At 37.1% G+C, this 24,424-nt stretch overlaps 2 protein-coding genes across 6 annotated transcripts in view; one reads left to right on the forward strand and one right to left on the reverse strand.

The window, feature by feature from the left end:
* LOC106139154 (protein prickle) overlaps nucleotides 1-24,424 on the reverse strand; it is a 348,600-nt gene that overhangs the window by 319,989 nt on the left and 4,187 nt on the right. Inside the window, exons 2-3 of one of the 2 annotated variants that reach the window (XM_060949575.1) lie at nucleotides 5,478-5,496; nucleotides 4,028-4,317 (exon numbers count right to left, since the gene is read on the reverse strand). In XM_060949575.1, the coding sequence (XP_060805558.1) occupies nucleotides 4,028-4,170 (143 nt within the window). In that variant the 5' untranslated portion in view covers nucleotides 4,171-4,317; nucleotides 5,478-5,496. Of the gene's footprint in view, nucleotides 1-4,027; nucleotides 4,318-4,619; nucleotides 4,743-5,477; nucleotides 5,497-24,424 lie in introns of those variants that run through there. The other variant, XM_060949576.1, reaches the window with a different exon arrangement.
* On the forward strand, nucleotides 2,240-19,497 carry LOC106139168 (solute carrier family 22 member 2). 4 transcript variants are annotated; one of them, XM_013340555.2, is made up of 9 exons: nucleotides 2,240-2,372; nucleotides 3,493-3,552; nucleotides 12,575-12,944; nucleotides 13,445-13,643; nucleotides 14,596-14,696; nucleotides 15,620-15,771; nucleotides 16,001-16,618; nucleotides 17,145-17,326; nucleotides 17,586-19,497. In XM_013340555.2, exons 3-9 carry the CDS (start codon nucleotides 12,739-12,741, stop codon nucleotides 17,787-17,789), a joined length of 1,662 nt encoding a protein of 553 aa, XP_013196009.2. In that variant the 5' UTR covers nucleotides 2,240-2,372; nucleotides 3,493-3,552; nucleotides 12,575-12,738; the 3' UTR covers nucleotides 17,790-19,497. The 4 variants fall into 4 exon arrangements, with proteins under 4 accessions (XP_013196009.2, XP_013196010.2, XP_013196007.2 ...); XM_013340556.2 differs by lacking the exons at nucleotides 2,240-2,372; nucleotides 3,493-3,552 and adding an exon at nucleotides 4,436-4,496; XM_013340553.2 differs by lacking the exons at nucleotides 2,240-2,372; nucleotides 3,493-3,552 and adding an exon at nucleotides 12,241-12,354.

Raw genomic sequence — 24,424 nt, forward strand, 5'->3', positions numbered from 1 at the left:
CAGATGGCCGACTCATTCAACTTTCACCTGCATTGTTGACGTTTCCCGTAGGAAATCCGGGATAAAATATAGCCTATAGCCTTCCTCGATAAATAGACTATCTAACAGTGAAAGAATTATTCAAATCGGTTCAGTAGTTTCTGAGATTAGCGCGTTTAAACAAACAAACAAACAAACAAATAAACAAACAAAACAAACTCTTCAGCTTTATAATATTAGTATAGATTACCGTATTTTAATTGAGTTGACTCTTTAATTGAGTTGACTCTTTAATTGAGTTGACTATTGGCCCTGTGTTCCCCCTACAGACGTGATAAATACAGTTCATGTTTTTCATGTGATTTGAAAGCTTTATCATTGAATTTCATTACGTAGAGTTTTGAGCTATAATGATTAAATAAATAAATTCAAATATTTCCCCGGAATATGTCTACTAAATAAATAAAATGCATTTACAGTGCAAACTATCAAAAATATGTTTGAACATGGATTACCGTCATCGTTAGTGGGTAAGGTGCAAATATTGAATGTATGAGGTTCTAAAGATTAATTTTCATTTAAAAATAATAAATTCATTACGGTGATGTAATGATTCCTTGAAACAATGCTAATTTACCATTCAATCGTAACACTTTAATGATAGGAAAAAAATAACCTTACAAAATGCGTGGAAAATTTGGCTTTAAATGAAAAATATTTTCGTTTGTTAACTCAGAATTTGATGGAAGGACAGAGAGATAAACATGACATTTAACTCTGCTATTACTATTTCTGGAAATTCTTTCATGAGCAAAAAAAGGTCAAAAGTAAATTTATCTGGAGCTTCAAGAAACACGAGAAAGATGTGCTCTTATTAAAGGCATTAGTTGTGAGCAGTTTAATAGAAGTCACGACTGGTCTAATGAGCCCCGATGCGCGATACGCCGCTGCCGGACCAGCCTCAGGGTTAGCAACTGCGAGATAACTGACGCTAGATTTAATTGGTTCTCATTGTTACTGAACGATTGGGCGAATGATATTACTTGATTCTTGCTGCCAGGCTTGCTTTATTATTCATATTGTTCTTTTCTTTGTTACAATACGTTTAACCCTTCAAATAGCACGGCCTAATATTGGCTTTCTTTTTATGAACAATGAAATGAAGATTTTCACACTTTTTAGAATAGAATAGAGTTATTTTCAAAATTGGATACAAATTTTTTCATTATGAAGTCGAAGAATTGCTTATATCGTTTATTGCGTGGAATTTATTTAACCTCATATTATCCAAATTGTTAAGTGTTAGAAACTTAAAATATCTATCAGACGCAGCAAACAGCATTTACTGAAATAACTTCAAGATGTTGTGACTCAAAATAAAGAAGTAGGAGAGGAGGAACTTGATACTAAATCACCAACTTGATATTTCCCGGAGGGATAGGCAAAAACTAAATCTTTCTTCTTGCCACATACATATATAGTCACATCTATATCCCTCGCGGAGTGGACATAGCCAACAGTCTTGAACAACAGAAAGGCCACGTTCAGCTTAATTATAGAATTGAGATTCGAATAGTGACAAGGTTGCTAGCACATCGCCTACAAGAAGAATCCCTAGTTTATAAGCCTTTCCTTAGTCGCCTTATACGACATTCATTGGAAGAGCAATTTTCCAAGTTGCAAAATCGAATGGCATTCTGCCGCTCGGCACTTTCGTGCGCCGCACGGTGATGCACATTTATTGCAATTATGTGTTTTTTGCAGTTAGTTCACAACCAACTATCAAGCGAACGACATCTTATAAACCACTAAATTAGACTTTTTAAATACTTACTACCAATTAATTAGTATAATTAAACCAGTTAGTGCACTGTAGTGAAAAAAACACTATAAATTTTTAAATTCTAAAACATTGGCTAAGTAAAGTTTTTCTAATATTCGTTGTTTTGTTTTTTCTTAATGTCAAATATTTTTTTTTTTTTTATTATAATGTTTTTTTAGATAACCAATTGATATTTCTATAAATTAAAATCATGATCATATTCTATTATAAAACAAATATGATAATGAGGAAAGATTTTTATTTTTGTAAAAAAATTAAATGAAACACAGTTACATAACTTTAATAGACTTTCAGGTTTCATGCTATTCCGTTTTGTTATTTCTACTGAAGCCACTAAGCGAGTACTTTTAAAAACTAACAGTAGATTAGAAAAAGTAAACTTAGCCAATTTTCTTTCGTGTGACTGAACTTAGCCATCCACCGATTAACAAAAATGTATTCCGTTGCACTTTAAATTATCGCGACAATTTGCATAGTCGTCAGACGATACCAGCTGATGAGCCACTCTTACTTGATGTTATCCACATTTAGTGAAACACCTTACACAAGGGTATGTATTTACAACGTTTTTTAATTTAAAAAATAGATATAAAAATAATACGTCTTTAGTTATCCCTTACGGGGTGAATTGCTAGCAGTCTCGAAGGGATTCGAATGCTACGTTCGACTAGGTGACGAAATAATGAAATTGAGATTCAGTTAGGGACAGGTTGCTAGCCCATAGCCTAAAACTAGAATCTCAAGTTAAAAAGCTTTCCCCTTAAGTGACTTGTACGATCTGCGAGAGAAGATAAGCAGCTTGCACAAACTATGTAAGCATGTTTTTTCTTCACTTCCACACCAAGATGGAAGGTTGCACTAGTCGAAATAAAATGAATATATAGGAACTAATGTTTTTCTTAATTAAATTATAGGTTATCTGCTTAACCCAATGGTAGACTGTAAGATAATGCTATTAGTATTAAGTCCGCCAATTGTACTTTACAAATTGTAATTGTTACAATAAAAAAATAATTAATTAATCAATTTTAACAAGTTCGGTCTTGACCGCCACAAAGGGAAGACCTTCCGTCAGGCTAGGTGTTATGCCTTATGAACCGCGCAAGAGACGATTTAAGTCGTTGTATTTATGCGCCAATTCGTGAAATCTTTACTTGCGGGATTTAGACTCTTCGCTGCTATTGGCTGAGCGAGTTGCATTCTTCGCTATGATTGACAAATGACGTGTGACGTCAGTAATATCGCCACAAACATATGTATATTTATCACAAAAATGTCTAAAATAATTTAATGCACTTACTGCGTAAAAAATGTTTACCTCACTAAATGGTCTGCTAGTTAAATATGAAGCGTGCCATCCACGTGCCAACGTTTTGGCTGGAGGTACACTCATACACAGTATCATTCAGAAGTCTGTGTTTAAATTCATTAAACTGCTATACGTAGTTAAGTCTCTTGCACACACACATACTTATATTCCAATTAATATTATAAATGCGAAAGTAAGTTTATTTGTTTGTTTGTACCTCTTCATGGGTTATCAACTGAATTAATCTTCTTAAAATATCACGTACTATATATAATTAAGTGTATTGAGAAGGACACATCTTTCATCCCGGTAAAAACAGTAATTCCCATGGGATCTGCAATAATTCTGTATTCTTTCGCAGGTGGCGCTAAATTCGTCCCTTTTTGTAGTTGGCGCTTAGTTTACGCGGGTGAGGTTGCAGGTAACAGCTAGTTCTTTATCATTGTTATATTATGAACACCTTCAACAAATAATTTAATATTTGGGCAAGAAGGTCGCAAAAGTCCGATTCCCAACTGACAACATACATAGTCGCAAGAAGTATAACTTGTTGTTTCACTTTTCATATGAACAGTGTGTAATGCAGGCTAACCATTTCTTTAAATTCGGCTCAAACTGATCATGGCCTCATCCAAGAACTAATTTATTTACACATTTTTTTAACATTATTATTATTAAGGAATGTGATAAGCTTTAGTAATAAGCTTGGTCCAATGCTCGATAAATCGCTGAAGATGTATATATCAAAATTACTTCTTACTACAAATTTCTGTGTCTGATTTGGAGTGGATATTTTCTAGTCTTTGCCTGAACCTACCGTTACTTATTATTTAACTGTTTACCGTTTATTTCATTTGAGATATGTTTAAAAAATCAACAGAAAAAGTGGTACTAACCTGTCGTTTTTGGCGTTGTCTGCGCGCACCCACGTCGCCCCCCACTCCTCATCTGGCTGCGGTCTCGCCCCCCACTCTTCCTCCGGCTCCGGTTTCGCCCCCAGGAGCCCCGACAGCCACGTGTAAGACTTACTGCGTTTCATGCTTACATGCTCACTCACACTCGCATTTTGCACTCTTCACCTTCTGTTTACACTTTACTGTGGCAATTTCTTACTTTTCACTATTATACTTCCACGTTTTATTAGGCACTGTTTGGTTTATATCACTTCTTACAAGTTTTTTCTCAGCTGTGCAAATTAAATTTTATGTAAAAATTTTACCGATATCAAAGGCGAAAAGAATACATAACAATAATGTAATTAATGGAGGTTTTAACGCGCACTTAGCTTTCTTTTGCGTGTTTCTTTACGTTCAGTCCTGCGGCGACCCCGACCCCGGAACGCAGGCGAAACGTCGCACATAGCAGGTAAGTACGCGCAACTAAGTTACTTATATACCATACTCATACTGTATATAAATACCTAACTAAAATTATGTTGATGAGTATCAACAATACTTATAATGCAACACGAAAGTTTAAAAGAAATACCTGACAACAAGTGATGATTAATACAAAAATTCTCAAAGAAATCGGGATGAAAAATTATTATGTGAAAGTACTTATTATATTGTTTCGACACGAATTCGTTAGAGGACTGTCCGCAGTCAAAATATCAATTATTTTGCCTCATTAAAAATTTCCGACGAGTACACGGCTAAACGGGCATGCTTGTGTGAGCTTTCAGTGCAACCATTACTCTTAGCTACCATCGCAATAAGGGTGAAAATTGGGCGACTAGATTGAGTTGATTTGTAATCTCATCGAATAAAATTGACGTTAACGATTAAACGGTGGAAAAAATGGTCAAGCGCGAGCGGTCACGCGCGCCGGGCCCGGTTTTTGTGGGCCGCGGAGACGCTCGTCTAATGAGCAGAGGTTACATAAATAAAGCGAACACCGCCTCAGCCTCCGGCGGAGGGAAGTAATGAGACATTTTAGACTTATCTGATCTGAAATTTTGGAAAAAAATCCCCGATTTATATCACTGTTTCCTTTAACAAGACAGTGATACCATCGTAACAGTGTTGGTTGGCAGTCGTTTTATTCATTTGAAAATGAAATAAATGAAAAAAAAAGAAGTTTGACAGGGGGTAACGAATTTGGATTTTTTTATTACTTTTTGGCTAACACAAAAGTTCTTTAAAAGTTCTATAAAAAAAATATATTTTAAATTTTCGTTTACAAAATAAAAAATGTAATAGAAAAAGAATGCATCTTTCCGCCTTTTTATGCCGGCAAAATATCTTAATCTCTTAATAGTTTAATCATACAACTCTCGCGGAACCCTAATCAGCCGGCTGACCCGTCGTGACCCTGCTTCACAATGGCGTGTTGATCACTCATCACCTCATCACGCGGCCGACACCTGCAACAAAAAGAGAAGGTTTTGTGAGAGTCATCCATCGTGTTGACATTGCGCAGAGATCATGAAATCATCGCGGGTGCCCGCTGAGCGTGGCTAAAGGAAGGCTGGATTAAAATATCTCTTGCCCGGGGCGTCAAAGTCGTGGGAATTTCCAAAAAAAAATAAGAAAATGTTGAGTATAATGCTAATAATCAAAAAAAAAAAATTAAATTTACATAATTCCAACTAATATAAAAATGCGAAAGTAAGTATATTTATTTTTTTGTCTTCACGCGTTATTGACAGAACGTCTTCTTGTAATTTTGCGTATTCATCAAATTTCATCGCGGTAAAAACTTCCCGCGGGAGTGCGAAAAACCTGCATTCTTTTTTAGGTAGCGCTAAATTCGCGTGGGCGAAGCTTCGGATGATATCTACTGTGTCAAAATATATCAACTCGCTCGAAATACACTCTTATGTACGGATGTGAGTCGCGTCCACCTTTAGAGAACGCGAATAAAAAATTTATAAAAAGTAAAGCAAAGACAGCCTCCCATAGAGCACACCTGCATTTCAAACAATGACAAACAAAAATCGCTCATTTAATTTGCTCTCTAACGCTACCGGAGAGTTACAACTTAAACCCGCAAGTCAGGGTTGATCAACCTTTAGGTGAGTCTCCGCAGAAGCGAGGAGTAACAAAATTCAACCAATCATTTGTAAAATGTTTCCGTTGTAAAAAATAGAGCGTTGTGATTGGTTGAATTGGAATTCATTATCTTAGCTATAATTCTGTAGAGATGAGCTCTGAGCTAAGTAAGTAAGTGGATTTATAGATTCGTCGTCAATATAAAGTGTGATGTCATGTCACAACATGTTGTCGTCATGGCGCATGGCTCCAAAAATGCAGACTTGTTTCTCTTTACTGCAGTCTTGCATAGTTATACCAAGACTAACTCAGATATAAAAGTTAAACCAGTTATATAGACATATATGGGTCCACACTATACGAAATTATTTTTCGGAAATCAAGTTGTTAGTAGTTAATAAGTTGATTAAAAATATCATAGCAATTTATTATACACGATGTTGAATAATTTCGCTGTAATGTTGAGAACTACGGTAAAATTCCTCGGTGAATGTCAAGTCTGTAGCGAGGCGGCATCGAGTGTTATTCTAGGGACTTGTATCAACATCTTCCACTCCAGATTGAAATTATGACGAATTGTGTGTAAATGTTTTACTTCGCTTGGGTGGGCCTACACTATAGAATAGAATAGAATTGAATATATTTCTTTTCAAAATCGGATATAAGGTAGGTATCGATTATTAACGTCACATCACTTAAATCTACTACCGCTTCCAATGCGCATGTGTAAAAGAAGCGGCAGAACAAACTAGACTGCAGCATTTTCACCGGACGTTAATTTACAAATATAGATCTCTTAAATCAATCTAAATCGTAGACGAATGCACATTGTCTACATTAAAAAACATGAAGGAAAATAAAACTAATGATTTCAATACGAATTGAAATTAGGATTGATAGATATTACTACCTACTATAACTGTCTTTTTGGCTCAATAGGCCAATATTTAGAGCACAATATTAATAAATCAAAAAACTTATAAGCAAATCGCCTGAAACCAATGTTTATGAAAACAATTTATAACTAATGCCAGTTTAGTAATCGATTTTTTAATTAATCATTATTTTCATCATTTCATTTATTATTGTCGGTAGTTCAAATTTCTCTTTTTAAATATTAAATAAATGCTATCTGTAATACCTAATGCTCAATTTTCTTCAATTAAAGGTTATCCTCTTTAGTTTAAAGACATTTCAAAATAAATGAAATTATTTCATTAATCTCACAATCGTCTTTGAGACATCAATCCAAAGTCCCATCAGCGAGCATCAACGCATCTCATAGACTCTCCAGTCACCTGTCACTCACCAGTCACCTGTCACTCTTCCAGTCGCGGCCCTCGCCAGACAACATGACGTCTCTGGGATGTCAAACGCGCACAGTTAGGCAATCGGTTATCGTTGATGAAAGCAGGTTTTTGAACCAAAACCAAAGGGAATCTCATTATGGGATCCAAGTTTCAATAATATTATCTTTAGACACTAGGCCGTGTGGTTCCCGGCACCAATAAAAAAAAGAATAGGACCACTCCATCTCTTTCCTACGGATGTCGTAAAAGGCGACTAAGGGATAGGCTTATAAACTTGGGATTCTTCTTTTAGGCGATGGGCTAGCAACCTGTCACTATTTGAATCTTAATTCCATCATAAAGCCAAACAGCTGAACGTGGCCTATCGGTCTTTTCAAGACTGTTGGCTCTGTCTACCCCGCAAGGGATATAAACGTGATTATGTGTATGTTAGACTGGATAGAATAAAAAAAATATTTTCCAGTGTATAACAGAGTAGGAAAATATGACGTTCAAATCCATATACTTAAATAAACATAAGCTCTAACCGTTCGACATACAGACACGTGGTCTACCCCAGAAGATACTATAACGCTCCCCATTCGAAAAAACTTGATCAAATCATAGAAATTACACTATCACTACATAGTATAAAACAAAGTCGCTATTTTAGTCTGTTTGTCTGTATGCTTAAATCTTTAAAATTACGCAACGGATTTTGATGCGGTTTTTTGTAACAGGTAGAGTGATTCAAGAGGAAGGTTTTAATGTATAATTGTTTTCCAAATTTTGCACCCGTGCGAAGCCGGGGCGGGTTGCTAGTATTTAATATAATCTTAAATCAACTGGATGTGTGCAATGCACTAACGGTGGTCACAGAGCCTAATGTCCACATTACACGGTCATTGTGTGAATGTCATTGCATCACCCACATCGAGGTCGCCCCACAAAGACCATGTTGAACCGCGTGTCACCAGTCGGACAACGCTCTAGTTCATTGGGCGATGAATTACCACATTGTATTTGCACATTTAATATCACTATCAGTTATGATACGCCTGTCTTTAACCTGAATAGACTAAGAACACTGTATAATTATGAGATAGCAATTTAGAATGAACTTTAATGTAAGTCTTTTTATAATCCAACAGCTTATTTTATTATATTCATAGTACGACAATGTGTATTTGTACAATGTAATTTTAATGTAAATAACATATAGCCACGTCTATATCGCTTGCGGAGTAAACAGAGCTACCAGCCTCGAAAAGACTGTAAGGCCACGTTCAGCTGTAGATATGCTGTAAACAATCATACATACAAAAATCACGCCTCTTTCCTGGAACATAGATGTTCCCGATTCATCTTCATGCAAGCTCTGGAAGAGAGTTTTGATTTTTTATTAAGACAACAAACATCTTTATATATTTCCAGACACAATTACTTTTACATCTGTAAATTATACGACCGGCCGATTGTAACACATCGTTGTGGGCGACATGTTTGCAATAAGCATCATAAACCTTATGACACGTAGTTCACAAGTCGTCGGCGAGCACCTTTCAAATAAACTTACGAGTCTCCTTAACCAACACATACATACAAACTTGCATTAATTAATTTATACAATATCGCTTACGGTTAATTAGCGATATTGTATAAATAAATTAGAGTTTTTATAGGTATCTTTAGGAAAAAATATAGTATCTAACAATCTCGTAAATAAACCAAACGTGAACGATTTAAAAAGCTTAGCGTATGAAACAGACAAACATAGGATATACGAGCGTATAAATGTTCAAAATGGCGAATAAACGTATTTTATGTCATTCGTGGTGAATATATTTGATCCATGTTTTTTCATATGCACGTCGCAGTGCGAACGCCCAGCACATACGTAGGTGAATGACTACCATAGACTACTGTTACAAGGAGATGCAGCCAAGTGCTACAGTTTTGTCCAACAAATATTTTTAAAATATTTAGATTTACTCAAACTAGCAATCATTACGTATGAGTATCTCAGATAAGCGGTTTCGGTAAAATCATAGTATTTAAAAAGCCAAAGTAGATTTTGGCTTATTGAAATTCGCAAGTGGATTACCCATAAAAATCACTTAATTTTTTTTAATTCATAGCAAAGGATTATAAGCAAATATAATCTTTCTTCTCGCTTTGTACTTTTTGCATGTTTTCAGCGTCACTGTACTCCTAAGTTTCACCCTCGGTCGCTGTAAGCTTCAGCTTTGAACTTGCAACTTTACTGACACTGTATTCAAGATACACGCCATATCTCCTTTATTCCTAGACCTGAGTCCTGGCTACGTGTCGGAACGCAAGACGGCCGGGTTTCCCGGGTCACTGTTTACTATTGTTAGACCCCACAGTGGGGGGGCAGGACGCAAGGGCGAAGCAAGGCCGCCTCGTGCACCTTCAAGGAAAGCACCTGTAGACCCTTTGTTCGGTGTACGACAGATTCTGGATTGGACAGATTCGTAATTCAGCAGATTCGCTACTCGACAGATTCGTCGATTAGGCAGATTCTTTGTGCTGTTGAGGATGCTTTACGAGTGCGAGTATAGTTAAAAGGAATTGAGAACCTCCTCCTTTTTTGAAGTCGGTCAATTACAATAATGGCGTCCGCTCGCAGCTTCGATCGCGTGTAGCTTTTCTGTAAAGTGTTATTTAAAATAAGTTACATACGTTATCACCACTCCTTTCCATTTCCTTTGGATGTCGAAGGCGACTAAGGGATAAACTTATACACTTGAGATTGCTCCTGTAAGCGATGGGCTATTAATCTGTCACTATTCGAATTTCAATACCATCATAAAGCCATGCCAGCTGTATAACGTGGCCTTTTAGTTTTTCACGACTGTTGGCTCTGTCTACCCCGCAAGAGATATAGACATGACTGCATAACATGTTTATGGTTTAGCGTGAAAACGTTAACGCCAGACGTTCTGCAATATTAGCATGGAAATAAGCATATTTTTTTAAGAGGAAATTGTAGATATTAATAGTTACAAATAACTTACATAAATTCGGTAAAACTAAGCCTCCTGCAGTTATGCAACAACAATAATAAGTTTATGCGTACTAATGTTTTCTCCTAAAACAAATAAGTTACTGATAAAATGAAACCCAAAGAAAACTTAGCATTAACTGCAAATACTTTACGCAAACAATGTGCTCACAGAATAAATGTGTTTCTATTCATTTCGGATTAAATACATATGTACTTATAGTTACAAAGGCAATATTTGAATATTGTGGAGGAAAACATTGCTGAGGAAACTTCCTTTTAAAATAATTAAATGTATTATGTTATGTGTTATGTAGTATTTTCCATTTCTCCGTCAACAAAAAACCAGATGGTCAACTGGTAATCACTACGACTTGCCTTTTTGGAGTCGTGATCATTTTGTAGGCAGAAAGTTATAATTAATAATACTAATATTGTTTGTAAAACAAGGTCTTTCAATCGCAAACACATTTTCGTGTCGAGGAAGTAGCCACAAAAATCGTGCATCAAGTTCAAGGGCTTACGTCTTCAAATTCAAGCTTTTTATCACTTTAGTTCTTCACTTCAATTCCTGTATTTATCTCAGGATAAGGACTTGATATATTCCAGGGATGGACACTTGAAGTAATGGCTGCATGATAGGCCAGAAAAAGCATAATGAGCAAGAAGTGCCATGCCGCCATTTTAAATAGCATCGCAGCGAGTCTGCGCAGGCGCTTGCAGTGCATGGGGGATTCTATGTTTAGAATCATTTCTTTGAAATAGCCGGTGTTTGGAAAGCGCGCTACTGATGATTCTTGGTAATATGGAAATGTGCACATGTGACTGTGCCATTCCTGGAATCGTAAAAAGTGAAAGCTATGAAATGGCCAAAACCTAAAATCCTGGAGTCGAATATTGAACGGACGCAGTTGGGAACGTCCCTGATGTTGCTTTCATTCAAGCCAAATGAAATAATATTATTGCATCCTTTTCAATATCTATCTAAACTATCTATCTAAATGAAAACAGGTATATAAAAAACACAAAAAGCGGTATAATCACACAACAACCTACCAAACTGCAAACTGTTATATACCTAGGTTGCTAGCTTTAGAATACATACATACAATACAAATTTAGAATACAAATAATAAATATACAAAGCACACAGATTGAGGTAACCCCAAAGTAAGACAGAGACTTGAAGTGACAGTGAGTGGGTAAATACAGAGTAGCGGCACCAAGTTACAGATTTAAACAAATATTGCCGTGTCAACACATGTTCTGCTAGTCTGCGGCAAATCGTCCACGACATACATACACAAAATCACGGCTCTTTTCTGGGCGGGGAAACAGAGACTACATCTGTCCACTTGCCACGATCGCTGCATACTTCTTTCACTTTATCCACATTTATCATCACTATATAAGGGGATGTTCGACGAATTATTCATTAAACCTTCTACATGCTTACTCGTACTTATTGCGTAAGCAAGTCACTATAGTAGCCTATCTTGCAAAATCCAATATTAGTCGAGTGATTTGAGATCATTCACTGATTCCACCAATAACATTTTCACGGGAATGCACTATTTTTGCTTATGTAGATAATGTTTGTGTATCAGTCAGGACAAATAACTGTATTGTAAGAACAGCAACATCTATTTTACTACTAGTATGAAAATTACAAAATTGGTAGTCCCAGAAGATATTAAATAGTCATCTTACGATCGTAAAATTATTATTTGAAGTGTTTTCTTCTGTCACGAATTCACGGCTAGATAAATGTTTGGGCAATATTGTCTGTCAGTAAACAATACGAAACATTAGCCTCGACAAAGATAAGAATGTTTGTGCCGCAGTAGCAACAGATTTAATTGCAGTCGTGCTCATCTGGCATCGTGCACTTAGCGTGGCTCTGATAAAATTGTCAGGTACAACTTAGTAAATACGAAAGAAATCGCAATAACAGTTAAAAAAATATTTAAAAAATCTGTTATGGAAATAATATGTGTCGTATAAAACTTAAATCTAATTTAGACATTGATAAACCTTATTCCATAAAAATTTTACACGTACCTGGTCGATATCAATTGAATTTGGAATCTGTGATGTGAATTAATAGCAATTAAACAAGATTTTTATTATTTTCAGACGACTAATTGGATCTTTCGCTAAGACAGGTTAACATGAACAAATGAGAGTACATAAAACCATGATGTAATGTTGAGCTGGAAATTATGATTATCAAAATAAATACTTAACTGCTGATCTTATAATCAAAAACCAAGATAAAGAAAACAACAAGATAACAAAAAATGGCAACCAAAGAAGACGCAACGTTAATCGAGACGAAGGAAAGCTTTGTGGCGGAGAATCCTGTGCACCTGGATGACATCCTGGAGAAGCTGGGAGCATTCGGGAGGCACCAGGTCGTGACCATGTGTCTGCTGTCGCTGGTCTACGCGACCAACTCCATGTACAATATCAACTATGTGTTCGCGGTGGAAGATGTGCAGTACAGGTCAGTTATCATTTCTGCTTAATGTGTGTGATTCCATTCAGTCTATTCGAGACTGTTGTCTCTGTCTACCCCGCAAGGGATATATAAGTGATATGTATATTCACAATCTTCCTTTTGGTTACCATCTTATATATTTTAATTTTGAAAAAAGTGGTGTAAAAGCGCTTTAAAAAGAGTAATTTGAATAATGTAAATGATAAGTAATCAGATTTCTGTGATAAACTAAGAATCGAATATCGCAAAAATCAGCGCAGCGCAAAATAGAGTCTCATATGTCATGGTTAGTTACTTTAATTAATTAAGGTGGTCCAATTTAAAGAAAAATGGTCTTGAATGCTCAAGAAATACAACTTATAAAATAAGTCGACTCATTAGAGCTCATCATATAACTGAGATAATTAATAATACTGGTTTCATTGCTCCATACAACTGTTAATCCACGGCCTATAAAAATCGCAAAATCTTCTTGAGTAAATGATAATATTTTCCCACTTCTTTAGATGTAAGATCCCGAGCTGCGAAGCCAATGCGTCATTCTCTGTGTCCTGGCTGAACAGCTCCTACCCCGACCTGGGAGAGGACGTGAAGCAATGCCAGCGGTACTCCTTGCTGGACGACCAGTGTGCTGGCTTCAACACCAGCCGCCAGGAGACTTGTACTGACTGGGTCTACGAAGTTCCCCACAGTTTTGTTGCTGAGGTTAGTTTTCATAAATTCATTTGGTAAACATTGTAGTTTGTTTTTTTTTTTCGATAATACCAGAAATTTGGAAACCGTCACTGTTAAGGTATGTGTCTCAAAAAACGATCGAAATATAGTTAGTTATTCTTGACAATAAATGGTGTGCAAAAAAGTATCAAAGTCTATCTAATTCTAGTTACGCCAAACGTTCTGTTCGAAAAATATATTAATTATTTGTAATCACATATTATGGCAATACATACAACTATTGACAATTTAAAATGTGAATTAAAAATTTAAACATTCATACACTGTTACAAGATTAGACATAACCGCATTTCTTACAGCCACTACCTGGACAAAGTAAATCAAAGCGACGTTGTTCTCACACCTCGCAGTCGGTGCTGCTGGGACCGGTCGGGGCTCGGGTCACATTCGTTCATAGTCTCACGTCGCCGCTAATAATAACACCAGGCTTGTCGCGACCGCTATTGTTATTACGAGGACCAATAGCAATGCTATCAACATTAGTCCTTTATGTTTTATCATCACAGCGCACTAAGTCAACTTTTACCATTTTTTTAACAACGGTCCTGGGTATCTTGTTTATATGTTGGGAATATTTTTATTGTACGAAGAGGAATATCGATATTGAACATTATTATTTGAAAGATAACTTTTATTTTCTCTTGTTAACGTATTTGCAACTTCAAATAGTTGCAAATAAAATTTTCTATCTATTATACTCGTAAGACTCCCGCGCCGCTTAGCGAATAATGAAAGGACATTGGGAGAAGTACATTTCAATATACGCAATTATGATTTTGTTTTTAAAATCACAAGCACAAAAAGTACTGATCGAGAAGGTAAGAAGAAAGCAAATAGAGCTGAATCAAACCTATCTTAACATTAGTATTAGATAATTCAAATCTTCCCTGAATCCACTGTTGAACATTTAATCTGATTTCAGTTCAACCTAGCGTGCCAGGACTGGAAGCCAACTCTAGTGGGGACAGCACACAGCTTCGGGAACATGCTGGGTTTGCTGTTACAGGGGCAGATCTCTGACCGGTATTTACGCAACACAAATGTGATAAGTTTCAGAATTAGAATGAATTATTTGAGGTTTTATCATTTATTAATATATGTATAGGCATATAATTCGTAGTGTGAATAGAACTACGAATGTTAAACTAAGCTTTAATAATTAGAACAAAAAGGTTATTTATATACATAAATTAAAATTTCGCCTCTTGCTGCAGGAAAAGTACATCTTTCCACTTGCCACAATCCCTAGCAAGTAGCTCGCTCTATCTACATTCATAACTCTCTCCATTTCTTGTCAATTTGAACTTATTTTTAGACGGTTATTTCGTAATCAAAACTCAGCAACTTCGTTGCAAAGAGCACTTGAAAGTCAGCATCCAAATTCGATATAAAATAAGGCAATGGCGTATTTGAAAGGTTTTTAACACGCACGCGACCGTCACTAATGGATGATAGCTCGAGCCGTGATTCCAGCCACGAATCTACGTTAATTTGGTCCAGGGTCAAGTAAACTGTTAACACCTTAACTACAGTTACCTAGTTGAGTGGCTGTCAATTTTTATATTGAAATGTATAAGTAGCAAGCACAAAAATTTGAAAAAGAAACGTTATCTAGGATCGTTTCAGGTCAATACTGAATTCACTAACAATAAGGTATTACCCAGATAAATAAATTGCAAAAGCCGAAACTGCTTCCAACATCAATTCGCTAGTCTGGCTCATCGATAAATTATTACTCGTATTAATATTTCAGTTATTTTCAAGAGGTACGGCACCCTAAGTGGTTGCCGTGCATCATACTTTGCTTCATAATCCTGCCAAAAATAAATAATACTGTAATTAAAGGAAATGGAACTTAAATCAACATGGTAAAAACTACAGTGTTACTACCAGTCATGATCATTACTTCCAGTGCGCAGCATAGTTTGATTACATCCACTCTCCAGGTTTGGTCGCAAGACGGCGGCCGTGTTCGCGGGCACGATGGGAGCTGTGCTGGGACTCGCCAAGAGTTTCTCAACATCGTTCTGGTGTTACGTTGCTCTGGAAGGCCTGGAGGCTGCCATCGGAGACGCACTGTCTCCTATGTTTATGTTAAGTAAGTTATGAGAATAAAGTTAAATAAAATTGGCTCAGCATAACAACAATTTACGATTTTTTTCCATAAGAAGAAAGTCTTGACATGTTCTAAAAAAAATTCTTCATAATATCTCGGACGTAATCCATCAACTTCTAATTGGCATTTTAAAATCTTACCATTAGATAAAAATAAACTCAGGATTGAGACACGAAAATAATTGGTTCGCTAAATGAAGTTTTATTTCCAGGTATAGAAATCGTCGAGAAGAAGAAAGCCGTACTATTCCAAATGATTTTACTGAACTGCTACACGAGCGGGCTGATCATCATGCCCTTCATAGCGTGGGCGGTGCCTTACTGGCGCAATTTCTTGAGAGTCATCTACGCGCCTACCCTCATCATTCTCACCTACTCGTTCTTTCTCGACGAAAGCATACGATGGCTCTTCAGTAAGGGCAAGAGGAAAGAAGCTATTAGATTAATTGAAAGGGCAGCGAAAAGAAATGATGTCAAGATCGACAAAGTGGTGTTGGAAACCTTGAAAAACATTGATGAAGAAACAAAGAATGATCTGCAACACAAATCGCTGCTGCTGAAGACGTTCCGCTCGAGGATCATGGTGCAAAGATTTTTGGTGTGCATCTTGTACTGGTTCACGATAACACTGATAAACTACGGGATGATGGTCAGCTCCGTGTTCATCGGCGGCAACAAATATCTAAACTTCTCATTACTGATGGTCATGGATATATTTTCCAATATATTCTATTGGCTGGCACTGTCAAAATACAAAAGGAAAACTACGTTGATATTTTCATTTATCGTTGGTGGAATATTCTGCGTTTGTCAACCTTTCGTCCCAAAGTGTGAGTGTTTGACTAACTGTACAACCTTTTTTCTTCATTTTATTCAGAGTAATGGAATAGTGTCATATGCATATAGCTTGGTTACAAAACTTTTATCCACAGTTTTGCTGAAATATATAACCAAATAACAAACAATAATCGTACATCACATTTAATGCATACTACACATCAAATCTTTTGTTACTTTCTATATCATAATGTGTATAATCATCGCGGGAAATTGCTTCAATGTGACCAGGCGGAATGTATGACTTTATAACGCATCCCGTTTCTCATCGCGGTTACTTTTACTCTCAACTGCTTATGATGATTTTTACTTCTACTTTATACTTTTTATTAGCCGTTACACTACAAAGAGACAGTATAATAGAATCTCCCAATTCATGAACTTCGTGCATATATCTGTCTGTCCAATTTTTCTTTCTTCGTCTTCCTCCTGGTGTTTAGTCCAGGTTACATCCTCACCTAAGTAGAGAGCCTCATTATAATTTCATCTTTCTTATCTTAATTTTTTTACTATTTCTAGCTTACGCGTGGGTGGGTCTAGTCCTGTACATGGCGTTTGAGATGCTGGCCACGTTCTCCAGCAATATCGTGTATATTTACACCTCCGAGCTGTTCCCCACTTACACCAGAAACTCGGTGCATGCTCTGTGCTCTGCTATTGGCCGGATTGGGTCTTTAATTGGCCCGCAAACCCCCTTGATGGTGAGCATACTAGGAGATAAATACAAAGTCATAGTCATGGTCATATCATGCTAGTCAAAACCATGCAACCTCCTTTAAATTGCTTTCATGGTTCTGAAACATTAGCTCTGCCAACATGGGTTACAGACACACTTTTTGATAATTCGTTATCAAACGTTTTTTTTTTTTAATTCGAAAACATAATAACAGAAAGCTGGTTTAAAAATATTTCTTAATTCCACACCACGAAATAAACATCGTATTTGATAATACCCTTCAGATATCGTACTGGCACCACCTGCCCGCGCTCCTGTTCGGCGTGACGTCACTCCTGTGCGGAGGGCTCACGCTGCTGATGCCGGAGACTGCGCACACAGAGCTCCCGAACACCGTCCGCGAAGCCGAGCACATCGGCAGACCAGCCCACGAGCGACGGCCGACCATGCCGGAGATGCATAGCCTCACACAGGACAAAATTGTATGATAGTTAATGATGTTACTGTAAGGATTAACTGTAACTTACCTCTTGTGAAAAGACGTCTAAATTTCTCTGTAAACTGTTTGCCCTTATGCAAGTTGTAAAAACGTAGCTACAGAAATATTACACTTAGCCCGACATCTTATGCCACAAGAGTTAAAGATAAAACTAGTATCTTAACACCATACTACTTATACTCGTTTTGTAATAATTGCTGTACATTGAGCACTATCTGAACAATAAGAAATATAGAAGAACGTTCATTGAAGTGAAACGCCAGAAATACTTTCAGAGTACAAATATTTAATGCACTTTCTTTCAATTACACCTCTTACTTTACGCGAGAAAGTAAAGAGGTAAATGCTGATAAAAATTATCCCTAAAACATACCTTTAAAAAGGATTTGTTTATCTACATTTGAAAAAGACAGCTTTGTTTTTAATGAAAGCCTTGTTGTCTATAAGGGAATCATCCAAACACAATAAGGAAGTAAAGAAAACGTAAAATTTAGTTTTTAGTTTAGTTTAATAATTTTTAATTAATATTTTAAGTATTTAAATGTAAAATATAAGGAAAATGTTCATAACTGAATGACCGTAAAACACAAAACAGTGATCGTCAATTGTATAATTCATTTAAATAAATTAGCAAGTTATGTGCTATAAAAGTGAACAATGCCGTGAGAATTCATATGAGGAACATCGGTGGATGTTACGACAGTTACGATAGTTAGCGTATTTGTTACGACAGAGATTTTTATTGTGAGTTTCGTATGAAAGCGAACTGTTTAGAATGCGTGTGAGCACTTCGTCGGGGAATGAAATGGGACTGCCACTCATTTCATGTTGTGATTTCGTTTTCATGGTGTTGCACACAGTATTGTAATAAAATGAAAGATTGTGAAACTACTGGCGTGCAATCATTTGGTGGAAGTTGACAGCGGCAATGATTGTTAGCTTGATGGTTTTGAGAAATGATGTGAGGATCATTAATCCAATAAGGATTAAGTATGATTAAAAATTTTAAAAAATAATTAATTAAAACGTGTTGCTGACATACTTTTCTGAGCAGATTGTGGTGATTTATGATGTTTTGAACAAATATAATAGAATCTATTCAACTTCTTTTAAAGAAATTTGAAATAACAACATTTTATGTCTTTAAAGTCATTATAATCTTAATGTGAAAAACTTCTCTATGCAATCATGTCAAAGTTGATCACCAGTGAAAAAGGCATTAAAAAGTTATTCAACACATGGTTCAGCTCAACTTTGTGATAAAATGATATAATAAGTCATGTAGACTTGAACCACTGGCAGAAGGTAGATATGACGGCTGCAGGCGACAGGCGCGGGGCGGCCGAGCAGCAATGGATTACCCCGGGACCACAGATTGCAAACAGCAGCTCACACGCTGCAGTGAGTTCTGGCCCGGGGCAAGTCTATCTTCAGATTTAATCTATTTCACTAAAGCGACACGAGGTATTTTATAGGACATATTTAATTACCCATAGCTCTTTTTTCTTGGGATGTTTCAAATCTAAGCGCATGCCTATATTTATAAACTATGATTGCCTGTTTTCCAATATTAACTGCTATTTATTAATTTGAGCTATACAACAGCTTTACATATTATCATTTACCTTTATCTTTTAAATTTTGAGACTGTATGGATGATAAATAAATATTCGTGTTAACAGCAGAGATATCATCAACTTGATAAAGATTTCCAAGCTCGCCCAAAAAGTATTATTTACCAGTCCGGAGTTACGAAAATAAAATTTCAAGTAGACAAACAGCTAGTGCACACAGACTTGTCAAAGGAAATTCGTCGTCTAATTGATTTGAACAAACAAACCTCCAAACTCGGTGTTTGAGCACGCATTAGAGGCGTGTCTCTGTGTACACTCTACTACATGTGACATGACAACCAGGGCCCTTATGACGGTGTAACAAGGTCAGATTGGTTGCAAATGCTGCTACGGACTCTAATCATACCACTTGTATACTTGTCACACTCACAACATAACCTGAATCTTTAGACTTCGTTGCAGTTCTTCAAACAGTAAACTCTCATTACAAACGTGAATTTCCAAAGGAAGTTACGACTTATGTCTGCATTTGATCTAAATGATGCAAACTTTAATAAAAATTATCAACAAGCCAACGAAAAACACTACTAGATACAATTAACTAATTAGAGAAATTCTTAATCTTTTAACTTTTGCGTTGCATCATACTATTTATAAATCATACAGGTATTAAACGTAACGTATATTATTTTATCTCGGACGTTTCGAATCATGTTACAATGAGCCGTGGTCACCGAGCGACTCTTTACGTGTTAATCCTGTAAGCGGCCAAATTTTATACTTCAGTCATTGCTCTTATAATGTCGTACCTATGTCAATTTAAGGTGTGAACAAAAAAGATTTAATTGGTCACTTGGAGCATGCACTTTCACTTAATTTTAAACAAGTTTTAGTATCTTGATAAGAGAACTTGATCGAAAACTGGATCATGTGTTGTTCAATATCTTTCTCTCAATAACATATTCTTAGTTGCATTTAATCCAAATTTTACGTGCATGATAAGATATCATTATAACAAACTGCATCAATCAGCAAAATTCATTTAATGGTTTTGCATTATTAAATGGTTTCAAAACATGCAAATATTAATGCACAATAAATTACGTAAACTTTCGCATAGGTATTTCGGGAAATTCTCTCCTATGGAAAATTTCAATTAAGTATTTGTTCCGAATATGCTAAGTAAAGATTAACAGACAATTGTTTATAATTAATCAGAAAAGTACTAATAATAAATATACCTAAATAAATAATTTAAACTAATATTAATTATTTTATAATAATAAAAAAAAACTATTCTAAATTACAAGCTAAAAACATTATTGTTTAAATTTTGACCCCTAGGAAGGGTTCCCATCACGCAGGCAGCATTCCCGCGCTGTATTGCAATAGCAATACGCTGCGCAAGAAAGCTGCCCGCGCGAGGGTCTCCTGTTGCCTCCCTCAGGCGTTTGCTGAGCGCCTTGTGGAGCTCCCGCGCGCCCTTGCCCCAAGGACCAAGTGTCTCGACACCAAACGGTACGAACTCGTACTGGGTGCCAAGACAACTGTATTTATTGGTCTTGAAGCGCTCCCGGGCGTCCGCCGCCGCACCAGCCTGTTTACTGGTCGCAGGGAGGTAGGACGCCGCCAGCGTATCTGCGCAAGTGGCGTCCCAGACCAGCGCGCGACCCATGCGCCAGGGTATCAATGACATCCCGTCGGGGCGCTTGCCATCGTCTCGCACGATCTGGGGCTCAAGGGCCACGGGGACGTCGGCGCTGACAAGCGCCCGTCTCAGGATGTCATTGAGAGCAGCATGGCGGGATTGGCGGCCGGCACCCGAGGAGCAGGCAAGACCATGGTGACCTAGGCGATCAACAGAAACCCCACAAGAGGCACAGCTGTGGTCCACACAGACTTCAGCCCCGACTCTGAGACCGACAGCCACGCGAAGAGTTAGGGGATTTAGAAAAGTTCCTAAAGCAGGAGATGGATAGGCATGAAGCCAATGTCCGGACTCTGGTCTGGACACGGCTAATAGTCTAGCCCTATCTCTGCTAAAGGAATTTTCTAAAAGAGAACTGAAAATAAAATTAGAAGAAATGGAATCCCAGGCCCTTTGGCTTTGTAGCTTGGAGGGAAGATTTGGACTCGGTCCGGTTAGCCAGGCATTTGTGGCCTCATCCAAGCACGCAATCTCGTAGTTTGTAGTCGCAGGGACCTTAAGAATATTACCTACGAGATTAGATGTGCTGTGGATAGAGGACAAGAAAGCCGGCAGGGCTACACAAGAAATTTTTCGGATTCCTAAGCCTCCATTCCTAATTGGAAGGGAGGCTTGGGTCCATGCCTCTTCGCCAAAACTTATGTTGAGTATTAATTCAATTTTATTTTTTAAAAGTTGATCAATAGGTTGGACCAAAGTGGGGTATTTCCAAATAGGGCAACAACGGAACAGGTGAGTTAATTTTGGTATGAATAAACAGAATTTTAGAACGAATAACGCAGAGTGACTGCTAATTTTGGTGAGGCGGTCCGAATAGTCAGTGAATTTTGAAATTGATTTACTAAGAAGGGAAGGTATGGCCTCATCAAATATCGGTGAACCAAGTAGGTAGAGACTATCTTTTGTCAAAATTTTAATATTAGGGGCTATGTTATTAAAATTTTGAATAATTTGAGATGCCGAAGATGTATTTATAGTTTCAGAAATATATAATTCACATTTATCAAAATTTAATTCCAGACCAATATTAGAGAACTTGTTTTTTATATCAATTAAATCTTTCAAAACTGTTTTAAAGTCTCCACCTAGGGTTCCGTCATCAAGGTACCATACGTTTAATTTTGAATTTAAACCGTGAATTATTGAGTTAATTGCCAAACTGAAAATAGCTGGACCGAGGGGATCACCCTGCTGACAACCCGTGGCCGAATCAATCTCATTATATTTGTGTACTAATTTTGAAGGAGTATGGTAGCATTGTAGTAAAAAGTTGTACAATTCCGGAACATGCAATTTAATTTCATTCAGCAAGGTATCCCTGTTGACCGAATTAAAGGCGTTTTTGACATCTAGTTTTAAAAGAACTTCGCACATATTGGAATGAGTAAAGGTGCGCACGGCATGCACTGCAGCTTCACACCCTCCACGTGTGCCGAAACCAACCTGTACAAGCTCAAAAAGATTTTGTAATTTATGGCGAGTGAGCCGAACGCACACTTTAGCAGCTAACCGTCTGAACGTAGACCCTACAGCAATGGGGCGTATACCACCGTCCTTTTTGGTCAGGGCAATAAGATTCGCCCCATAGATCACCGCTGACACGTCCTGACAGACATCTCCCAGCAGCATAAGATTAATTAGTTTGGTAATGCTTGTTAGGACATTATTACCCGCTACTCCAGTGCCGTAACTGGTCAAATCTATCAAATGCTGCGGGGAGACACCGTCAAGGCCAGACGCCGATCCTTTGGGAAATGAGGCAAGGGCTTCTTTTACGTCTTTCTCAGAAGCATGAAGACAAGCGGATGAATCTGTTGGAGGGTCTACAAACAGAGGAGTGGAAGGACCTGGGGGGTGTTTGGATAGAAGCGCAGCTGAGGTCTCTGGTGTATCTGGTGCAATTTTGTCGTTAGAAAACAACAGACGGGTAGCACCTCTAAGATCCCCGTCGTGTATTTTTTGTTCAACTTTTTTCGAGATATCATTACCATATGTTGTGGTGATCTTGAACTTTTGATTTGACGGAAGATTTTGTGAGGCAATATTATTTTTTATTTTTCTCGTAAGAGTGAGATTGTCATTGTTTTCAGAAACGTGTAAAATTTTAAATGAAAATGTAAGAAGTTTCTGCCACGACTCTAGATTATTTGAATTAACGCAGGTGTTTATGATTTCCGATAGAGCGTCGGCTACGGGGGCTCTCGCACCCCGGGGCACTCGTTTGATGATTGGTGTGTTATGTTTGAGTTGGCATAGAAGGGTCTGTAGGGGAACTGTATTATCTGAGGGTGTGTTGCTACAATTGGCAGAATAAGGTAATGGAGTGGATTGGATAATACGTACTTGATGGATGCGGGACTGATGAATATGTAAACCTCTTAGTGTTGTGAAAGTTCTAGCACAGACACAACACTGCATGGGGGCACAGCAGGCGCAGTTCAGGAAAGAGGTAATAAAATTACAAAGTATAAAAAGACTCAATAAAAAAGAAAACTAAATCCTACTAATATTAGGTGTAAATGCGAAAGTTTGTGAGTACATCAGAAAAAATAGAAAATCGAAAAATCCTTGGATGACATTGAACTTGCTGGCGTGCATACATGATCTAGGTATTTTTCCTTGAAACAACATTTATGTGAGCACTATAATATGTAAGTTATTAATAAAACTTTGTATTTCCAAAGGTAAATCCAATCCAAATCAAAATCCAGGTAAATAGCAGCTGACAATAGTTATAATCAATATGTCGGTACGGACTTCGGAAATTTCTTTCATTGGGCTTCCTGGGTGATAATCAATTGAAAATTTTATAATATATTCTTGGCTGTGCTCAATTCACTATAATTTTATCTTCTAGCTGTAAATTCAGAACAATAAAGGAAAATAATTTTAGGATAATGTATTTGACATGTTATGACAGACATGTCTTTTGTCAGTTTTTTTTGCAAATCAAATGCTAAGTAAAAGTTTCTACTAAGAGAAAAAGAGAGATTTTTCTACAATACATTAGTGAGACAAATTCAATGCAGACTTTCTATTATTGTATCGTACTTCGTTTTGACAAGGTTAAGTGCCTTTAATCTACACTATCACATAAAGCCATTTTGCTGTAAGTAGAAGGAGGGTAAAGGCCGGTTTGCACCTGCCGGCGCGTGCGACGACCTTGCACCGGCCGCGCCGACCTGCGCCCGCGCATCGTGTGCTAACTCCCCGCTAATGTGCACGATGCTTAACGGTATTTTGTTTGAAGGAGCAGATAAAGTGATTCCAGGACGATTAAATAGGTCTTCAATAGAACACCACACATTTTAAATTACAAGTATATAATGAACCTTCGCCGAT

The sequence above is a fragment of the Amyelois transitella genome, chromosome 19, assembly GCF_032362555.1.
Source record: "Amyelois transitella isolate CPQ chromosome 19, ilAmyTran1.1, whole genome shotgun sequence".
Lineage (NCBI taxonomy): Eukaryota > Metazoa > Arthropoda > Insecta > Lepidoptera > Pyralidae > Amyelois > Amyelois transitella.

Bases quoted from the DNA above. Each gene is read 5' to 3' on its own strand.
- LOC106139168 (XM_013340555.2), top strand. From the start codon at position 12,739: ATGGCAACCAAAGAAGACGCAACGTTAATCGAGACGAAGGAAAGCTTT. The intron at 15,772-16,000 runs GTAAGTTATGAG...TTTTATTTCCAG, and splicing joins GTCTCCTATGTTTATGTTAA to GTATAGAAATCGTCGAGAAG. The intron at 17,327-17,585 runs GTGAGCATACTA...AATACCCTTCAG, and splicing joins GCCCGCAAACCCCCTTGATG to ATATCGTACTGGCACCACCT.